General features: G+C 37.6%; 1 protein-coding gene across 1 annotated transcript; it reads right to left on the bottom strand.

Moving 5' to 3' along the window:
* Positions 1 to 2,911: 2,911 nt before the first annotated feature.
* On the bottom strand, positions 2,912 to 8,968 carry Rab39b (RAB39B, member RAS oncogene family). Its single transcript, XM_046452295.2, has 2 exons — positions 8,529 to 8,968; positions 2,912 to 6,039 (listed from the first exon to the last, which is right to left on the bottom strand). Exons 1-2 carry the CDS (start codon positions 8,741 to 8,743, stop codon positions 5,613 to 5,615), a joined length of 642 nt encoding a protein of 213 aa, XP_046308251.1. The 5' UTR covers positions 8,744 to 8,968; the 3' UTR covers positions 2,912 to 5,612.
* Positions 8,969 to 9,607: the final 639 nt, after the last annotated feature.

The following is a 9,607-nucleotide window of genomic DNA, read 5'->3' as shown; positions in this document are numbered from 1 at the left end:
ATCATTATCCAATTACGTATATGTGTGTGTGTGTGTGTGTGTGTACATAAACTGGGACTCAGAAATTTTGAACCATCTACTAGTATAATTACTAGGAGAGTCAGAATGTGAACCCATGTTTTACTAAATCTATATTCTTATTCACTCTGTTAAGCAAACTTTTGAAAAATGAAGTATAAAGATCTAGAAAATAGACTAAATTTTAATAATCATTTCCTTTGAATGCAGTTGATTACAGAGGCCAAGAGAAGGATACAGGGAAACAAAGTCAAAGGCTACCTTGGTATACTGGCAATGAGCAGTGGTTCATTACCTGAAGGTCCTAAAGAAGTTTAAAACGGGGCTTATGGAAGACAGTGGACAAAACGAGCTTGAAATCATAGAAGAATTTAGAATTATGGAAGAATTCCAGAGGCTATATACAATTTAATAATACTTTGGGACAGAGCAATATGTGTCCTTTATTGAAATAAACTCTCAAGGTCATTGGAGGGCAATAAAATTATTCATTCATGTATTTATTGATTATTCAAGCACGTATCTATGCTACAGGTTGGATAAATACTATTGAACAAAATGAGTGAGATTTTTACCCTTATAGAACTCATAGCTGTTGAGGCAAAATAATGCAGAGTCCTGTAGCTATGTTTAATATTTAAAGGGTATGCAAACTTATGCTTAAAAAATTGGTGAGAAAACATCAGTAGAGTTCATCTACCTTACATTGTGAAAGGATCACTCTGGCTCTTATGCTGGGAGAGTATCATGGGTGTGGGAACAAGATCAGAAGTAGGGAGATGAACAATTATGATATTGGATAAGAGTTGATGGTGGCTTGGACAAAGGTGATAGCAATGAGTACGGAGAAAAATGGTGGATGGATTTTTTTTTTTTGGATAGGTGTATTTTGAAGATAGACTTAACAGTTCTTTTTTAAAAATTGGTTCTTTTTAGTTACACATGACAGTAGAATCCATTTTGACATAATTATAAGAGCATGGAATATATCTTGTTCTAATTCAGACCCCAGTACCTCTCCTGCACCTCCCCTCCCCACCCCCTGCTCCCTTCCCTCTATTGATCTTTGTGCCATTCACCCATAGTTTTCCTTTTTAATTAGTGTCTTGTGGAGAGATCATGGTGGTGATATTCATTGTGGTGTATCATATATGTACATAGAATATGATGATTAATTTGATGAGAGGTGAGTGGAAGTAAAGAATTAAGGATGGGCTGGGATTGTGGCTCAGTGGTAGAGTGCTCATCTAGCACGGGTGGGACCTGGATTCGATCCTCAGCACCACATGAAAATAAAGGCATTGTGTTGTGTCCATCTACAACTAAAAAATAAAAAAAAAAGAATTAAGGATAACTTCTAAGTTTCTGTGTTAAGCATGGTTGTGAATAGTGAAAGAAAGGAATAGAGATGAGGATGACAGGTAGATGGAGCACATTTTGATAGATGTTGATTTTAGCATTGGATATTTTGCCTTTTGAGAAATTTGTGGTATAATGTTCAAACCGTGGGCTGAAGTCCTTCATTTGAGAGTCAGAAATGCAAAAGCAGTAATTGAAGAAAGGATGGAGAGAAAAAAAAAAAAAACACAACTGGCCTCTGACATAAATGAGAACAAATTCCTGAGACGTTTGGTTAAGGCAATAAATCATTCCACCAACAATAATATTATCATGACTTCCTGCTCCTTCAAATCCTATGGGTACATTGTAGTTTTTATCCTCCTGAATTCACTGCTGTATTATGATGCTACTGTTCACTCCTTCCTGTGAAACTGTAATGTCTAAGATCTCCATTATTTTCTAAACTTGCCTTTCCCTTTTTTGTATACACTAAATTTGTTGTTCTCCAGAAAAGTCTAAAGAGTAAGACTCTGGGTTGAGTTGTCAATAATGACTTCTGGAGCCACATCTTCCCTAGGATCTGGAAGCTGCTAGTTCTAGAACTTGATAGGTATGAGGGAGCAATTCATGCAGACATACCAGGAAAGAGCAAGCATAAAAGCCTTAAGGTGGGTAATGTGGTTAGTGTGTTTGAAGGACAGGAAAGGAAACTATGTAGCTGGAGTAAAAATGAATAAAGGATAAGCAGTAAGAAATGAGATTACAGAGGTGGTGGGATGAAGATGGAATTCATTTTTAAGGGTTGGTTCTTCTGTAGACCATTTGCATTTTAAGCTGAGTAAAATGGATAACCATAGGAGAATTATGAGTAGATTGTTTCTTTTTTTAAAAAAATCTTTATTTTGTTTGTTTATTTATTTATGTTTATGTGGTGCTGAGGATTAAACCCAGTGCCTCACACGTGTGAGGCAAGTTCTCTACCACTGAGCCACAACCCCAGCCCCAGATTGTTTCTTATAACTAATGTTTTATCAGGTTCCATCTGGCTGCTGTGTAGAGAATAAACTGGTAGTGAGTTGAGGGGACAAGAATGGCTGCAGGGACACCAGCTATCACAATAACTCAGTAATAAGTGGGTTAACAATGACAATGATGAAAAGATTCTGGTTATACTTTTAAGGTAAAGATAGCATAATTTCCAGATAGATTAGATGTAGGCTATGAAAAAAAAGGAGTTAAGGATGAATTACTACAAATTTTTGGAATAAATGGCAGCAAAAACTTGCCATTTATTGAAGAGTCAAACATCTTTCCCTTTTATATCCTCCCCAACATATATACTATCAACCCAGTATAGGAAATGCCCTAAATGATTGTGTTTCAATCTGGGACCTATACTCCAAGTAATCCTGACATGAAAAGTGTGCCATAGTAGGATTTGAAAAATCCAAAGCAATTTAGCAATCGAAAACACTTTCCAGGGAAGAACATAGTGGTCATCAATTACCTGGTGACATAATTAAGTTATTAAATTGATTAAAAATTGTGATAATGAAGATTTAGGCTTAACAGAATCAACTTTTCCTATATTGGCAAGGGCTGACCATGAAGTTTATATGACTTGATATCGTCATAATAAAACTTCCAAAAATCATATTCTCTTTCTGGCTTTGAGATACTGGTGAATACTATTGTGCAAAATATGTGTCATACCTTACTGATATCCTTGGTAGTGGTTGCTGCACTGAAATGACAAAATTCTGGAAATAGTTACAACACACACTTAGAATCTCACAGTCACATAATCAATAATTTTACTAAATACAGGCATGTTTTCATTCACATACAACTAAATAAAGAATTTTTCACATTTCATTACACTGCACAACAAAGTGAAGAAAAGTATACAGTACATTTTATTTTGGAATATAAGACAATCTAATCCAACATGCAGTTGTGGTCTTTGTTACAAGTTAATCTTTTCTTTACCTATGTAGTAAAATAGCTCCTAAAGCTTTATCCTTAGTATTATATTAACACCTGATTTTTCACACTTATTTTCTAAAACCCACTTATTGCAGTGACAACAGCACTGAATTCTACTAAAATGATTTTAAAATTTCTAGAACTCATTTAAGCAATTAAGTTCAGCCACTTCTGCTGGATCTATGCTGAGTATTTTTAAAACCTGCTTATAAAATACCAGGAATTGAAAAGTGTATAGTTAATGTATTTTAATCAGGAAAACTGCAGAGAAGTTTTGTTTCTATCCTTTTTATTGAACTGTCAAGAACCTAATCAACTCTTATCTATCCATTGGATGATCTTGCTTTCAGAATCTTGTAGACATTAGTAGTTGAAATTTGTATTGAACCAACTAACTGTCTTTTATTTGCCTTCTAAAAAAGAAATTGACAATCTACTCTACCCAAGCCTGGTTGTGTAAAATGAATACAGCGAAAATGTTCAGTTTACTGTGAATTGGTCAAAGTGGTTTGCTCATCCAAGTTGGGATATAGATAGCAGAATAGTGTTTTATAATTTTCATTATTTGGCTTCTTTATTCTGGATGAAGCAAATTCCCAAACTCTCAGATTTAATCACATTGATACTGAAGTTCATTATGATAACTCAAAGCAATTTGCCATCCTTAGGCTTTTGTACCACAATGATTATAAGAATCCTGACTCTATTCAGAATAGTGTTCTTAATGTTAAAAGTATGGCTTTTTGCCTGGCTGAACTGGCTACAATCCCAAAAGTAATTTAAAGCATCACCTGTCTTCAAGAAGATAATGGAACCTTCAAGCCAGCCATTCCAATTTGCTGATGCACTTAGCTGTCTGTTCACCTGAGAATTAAGAGTTGACTCTCTAGGATAGATAGGAACCCAGTGTAGGTATATGGCAGACAGGTGGCCAAGGTCATTGTGGGGTGAGTATTTTTTCTCCCCATCCCACTTCCCATTGCTGTATTTGGTTCCTTTCAATAAAATGTCCATTGTGTTTCAATGGTATAGTCCACACAGTTATAATGTATTTTCATTGTGCAATTAATCACTCGTTTAAAGCCCTCTTGTCAATAATACCTGAATGGACTTTACCTTTCATTCATTCCCAGGTTCCCTCATGATTCTAGCTGTGTTGTAATTAATAAGGAAAATATATCCTAACACGTAAAGAACGTTTATTTACAGTCATTATGTCTTCCAAAGTAAACAAATTAATAATTTAATCATCAGACAGATGAACTATGAATCAGGAGTCCTTAACTTTGGCCAAGTGAGTATCCTGGCTATTAGATTACTATTCCATAAAATGGGGACCAAAACCTCACAGACCTGTTGTGATGATCAAATAAATTATGTAAGTGATTATGATGTGTTTGTAAGGGTTAACAGTGCCTCCTATTAAACAGGATTGATGAGCTAGGGTTTGCCTCAGGTTCTTTTCATAGACAACCCCTATATTGTCACTTTCTGATAACTGAAGAAGCAGTTGCCAATGCAGTGAAACCCCATGTGTGGTCAGAGGTGAAAGGGCAATTGGATTATGGTGTTTTCTTTTCTACTTGCATAGGACAACTTCTTTGACACAGCTGGTAACTCTATCATAAGGGTGTACATTTTTTCAAATGGTCTCCTTTTTCATATTCACATCATTTGTACTAGGATATCATATCTTCAAAGGGCCTTGGCAAATAGCTGGTCCCTGTCCCTGATTTTGCAAGTGAGCTTCTAGAAGCTAATTGGTAATATTTAACCAAATCCAGCACACACATTTGGCATAAGATATTCTCATTGAGTAACTTTATCTCTTACTCTTTTTTAGTTATGTTAATTATTCCCAATGTGATACTTTTTCCCCTTTATATATTTCTTTGTTCATGACCTAAGAATAAACTTAAATACCAAGGAACAGTTGTCCTGTCTGTAGGTATGTTTTCCTAGGACCTAGCTTCCCAAACCCCAGGCCCTTCACATGTGGTCCACAAAGGGCACACAAGTAGCCATTACCAAGTATGAGCCACAAAACAGTGTCTGGCCCAACTCATGTCAGCAATTTAATCTCAATGACAGTACCCAAGCTCCCCCATCTATCCACATGTGGGCCTGTTGTCACCCTCCCAACTCTCAGGAAGGAGGCTCAGTTGGTATCGAAAGGTTCAATTCTCTTCAGTCACATAAGAATTCTATTTGTTTCAATCACTTTTAAGTTCCAATGGGAGAGCATGTTTTGGAAGTAAAAGGGCTGACTAGCACAAACATCTCCTTTCTGATTTGACAACTTCTTCTGAAGAGTGGACCACATTTGGTACAAATCCACTCTTCACCCCTTCCCAACCCTCCTGGATTGTAATCTCTCCCCTTTTAACCAGTTCATATATGTCTCTGGTCAGGTCTGTGAAGGCTTTCTCCACATTAATGGCATCTCGGGCTGACGTCTCAATGTACTTCATGCCGTATGCAGCAGCCAGTTTCTCGGCCTCGTGGCGAGTCACTTGCCTCTGTGTATCCAGGTCACACTTGTGACCCACCAGAACAAATACAATTTGGTAGGGCTGAACATGTACTTTGGTCTCTTCTAACCACTCATGGACATTCTGGAAGGACCTGCGGTTGGTAATGTCAAATAAGAGAAGACCACCTACTGAGTTCCTGTAGTAGGCCCGAGTGATGGATCTAAAACACAAGAAAGAAGTAAAGAATAAAGGTTGTGCCCAATTGTCCGCACTCCATTGAATTCAGTGTTTTCTAGTGTTCTTGTTAACTGACATAGTACTTTAGTATAAGTGTTTTCTTTTTTTAAACAACAGAATACAAGTGACATTCCATAATAATAATGATATGGGACCTTTAATTGGGTGAAGTTTTGATAGTATTTTCTAGAAATGACTTTCAGACATTTCTCTTGGTTCAGTATTGGAAAGTGACCCTGGGGATGACGGATCTGTGTCCTACCTTTAGGCAGATATACAACTAACTCTCCCACTTCCAAATCTGAATAAGTGGCAGAGACTTGCTGTTCTGCAAAATATGATACCTAAATCACAGGGTTATCTTGAAACAAAATGAAATAATGAGTGTTAGAGTGATCTGTAATATGGAAAATTCATTATACATGCTAGTAGTTGAAAGAGGATTTTTCTAAGAATAAAAAAATTAGGACAGTTAACAGAAGTTATTATAACTATATGGTTATCTTGTACGGATGAGAAAAACTGCTTAAATAAATAGTCAAAAGTTACCCTTAAATCATATTAGTTTAAATCATTGTAATCAGAATATTTCTAAAATCTATTATTCATTTGCTATACTTCTTAAACAGAAGAAAGTTTCCATATTTTAACTTCTAGATTTGATGAACCTCATTATAAATGTATATTATAGTACTTTGCTTTAGAATACTGTGATCTTTGATCTATGTGTATTTGTAGGTTTTCTGTCTTCTTGGATGAAGAAGATAAACAATGAAAGACTTAATAGCTTAGGGGAAATGGCCCAATGCTAATAGAGCAAACATCGCCCAAGCTAGATGGTGGTAAGGGCAGAGCTTACAAACAACTTCAAGTGTCCATAATTGGCAAATCAACCCTAGGGAATGAAAACATTTTTAACTCCCTTATGTTTGAAGGTTCATGAAGCATGGTAGGTATACCAGGAAATTAGGCATACATGAAGATTCCGATTTGTAAAAATCTTGATTCAAGAAATCAACAAGCAAGCTGTAGATGCCTGTCAAACTCTACAATATATTATTTGTGGTTTTTGAATATTTAGCAAAGAAAATCATGAAGCCCTTTCTAAGCACAACATAAGGCTACATAAAACTTAAAATCTTCCCTTAAAAACCTTAAAGTGAAAAGATAAATGACAAACTGGGAAATATCTTACAACATGCATGACAGAAAAGGGTTAATATTCTTAATCTGTAATGAACTCTTACAAATCAGTATTGCCCAATAAAGAAGAAGCAGGCAATTTTAACAGGCTGTTTATACAGAAATTCCAAAACAATATACAGAAATAATCTCTTCACTTAGGAGAAATGCAATTGCAAGTTTAAAGTGAACTTGAATTCGATATTTGTTGCAGTATTGTTTGTAGGAGTGAGGAGTTAGAGATAAGTTTGTGATTCTTTTCTCTAACCCTTTTTAATTATCAAACCACTATCTTCTGTGCTCAATTAGTGTTCAATAGATAATGAATAAATGATCACAAACAGGGGCTATTGAGTCCTTTTGATTTGGTTTTTGTTGCTGTACGTGACTTTAGTTCATACTATCTTCTGCAAAGTTCTCTGTGTACATCTTTGTGTTCTCTCACCTCTCTCTTTATTCATTCTGCTTCCTATCCCTGGGCATTTCCTGTTTTTGCTTGGACTTTGTGTTTTCAACTACACTTTCTGTGTAGTCATACATATTATTATAAATAATACATACTACAAAGGGAAAGCAAAGAGTTGTGAGAGAAAAACGAACATGTTCATTGATTACTCATTAAGTGTCAAGCATTACATGGGGAGTGGCATACAAATACAAACAAGACATTCTTTTGTGTGATTGGTGATTTTCTCCTGACAATGCTAGCACTGATATTCTAAGAGGGAAGGGGCTCTGTGTGATTTGATTACATGATATTCTCTTGATTACATGGAGTGTCTTCACACTGTTCTTCAGAAGCAAGCTCAGTAACTGGTACATAGTTGATGATCACTGTATGCTGGTTGCAAGAATCAATCATTAGTAAGTATCTCCTATTTCCTTTATGTTAGGACATATGTCAGCATACATATACACAAACACATACATATGTACACAGAAATAGAGATATAAGGTAATATGCATCCATCTATATCTATGTATGTATCATCTATCTGTTGTCTGTCTTCTATCTATGGCTGTTAGTTATGTTAGGTTGATGTGGAAGAATTTTGAAAGTATGTTACATAGGGCAGGTTGATGGAGTTGTGGTGCAAGCAATATGTGTTATTGACTGGGCTTCCCTGCACTGAATTCCTGACTAGCCATAAGTGGATTTCAGCAGAATTCCCCTATCCCTTGTTTGTTACCCCCTGCACCGCGATTAGAATCAGGAAGTCCTCTCTCCCCAGGGGCTTTGCAAGCTCCGAAGACCCTCCCACTGCTCATGGGCCCAGACTGAGCTCCCACCTGAACCTCTCTTGACCCGCGGTATCCCAGATCTGGAGCTTGATGCGTTTTCCTGGCTCGATCTCCACCAAGCGGGAGAAAAAATCCACCCCCACGGTGGGGTCTGAAACTTGGGCAAAGCGGCCTTCGGTGAAGCGGCGGATTAGACAGGACTTGCCCACTGTGGAATCCCCGATGACAATGAGCCGGAACTGGTACAGCCAGATGGCTTCCATGGCCGCGACTTGGCAGATCTCCTTGGTCCAGGCCCGGGGTCGGCGGGACGTGGTGCCCCGCCGAGGCCTCGGAGAGGAGGGCTTGGTCCGGATCTAGCTTGGCCACGAGCTCATCGCTGGCCTGGGAGCCCGATAAGAGGTAGGCCCAGGAGCCAGGAGAGTGGAGGATGGATGCTGCGCTCGCAAAGGTGATGAAATGGCAGCAGCATCAGCACCACGCACTCTGACTCATCACTGACAACCGGGTTACTGTAATACCCCACGTAAACGCGACGCTTCGGTCACCGTACTGTCTGTAAGAGGAGCGCACACAAAACGGATGGAGAATAGCGTGTTTACTTCCTTTCTAATTGCCTCGTTCACTCTCTTCTTAATTTATAAATTCGTCTACCGTTCCGATTGCAAATGTAATTCCCTTTTATTGAAACTCGTGAAACATTACAAAAAGGGACGCAAAGGTCTATGATTATAGATTTGTTTACACATGTTTCCATGCTCACATAAACATGCTAACATACACATGCACATTGATTGCTATTTGTTTTTTAAAATATTGGAACAACTGATTTTTTATTCTAAAACTCGATTTTTGCAATTAATAAAGCTTATAGACATGTCTTTCCAACTCATTTTCTTTTTGCCATAACAATGCTGCAATAAAGATTCTTTTCTGTGTGTGTGCGGGGCGGGGGGGGGGGGGTGAGGACAGGGGTACTGGGATCGAACCTAGCAGTGTTTTACACTGAGCCACACCCCCGGCCCCTTTAATTTTTGTTTAATTTCGAGACAGGATGTCGCTAACTTGCGTGGGGTCCTGTTACGTTTCCAAGACTAATCTCGAACTTGATATCCTTCTACCTTCCC

The sequence above is a fragment of the Marmota monax genome, unplaced genomic scaffold (assembly GCF_021218885.2).
Source record: "Marmota monax isolate L192 unplaced genomic scaffold, Marmota_monax_Labrador192_F-V1.1 WCK01_AAM20220418_F8-fsc00142, whole genome shotgun sequence".
Taxonomy (NCBI): domain Eukaryota; kingdom Metazoa; phylum Chordata; class Mammalia; order Rodentia; family Sciuridae; genus Marmota; species Marmota monax.
The sequence above is the reverse complement of the archived record's forward strand: the minus strand, read 5'-3'. Positions and strand labels throughout refer to the sequence as shown.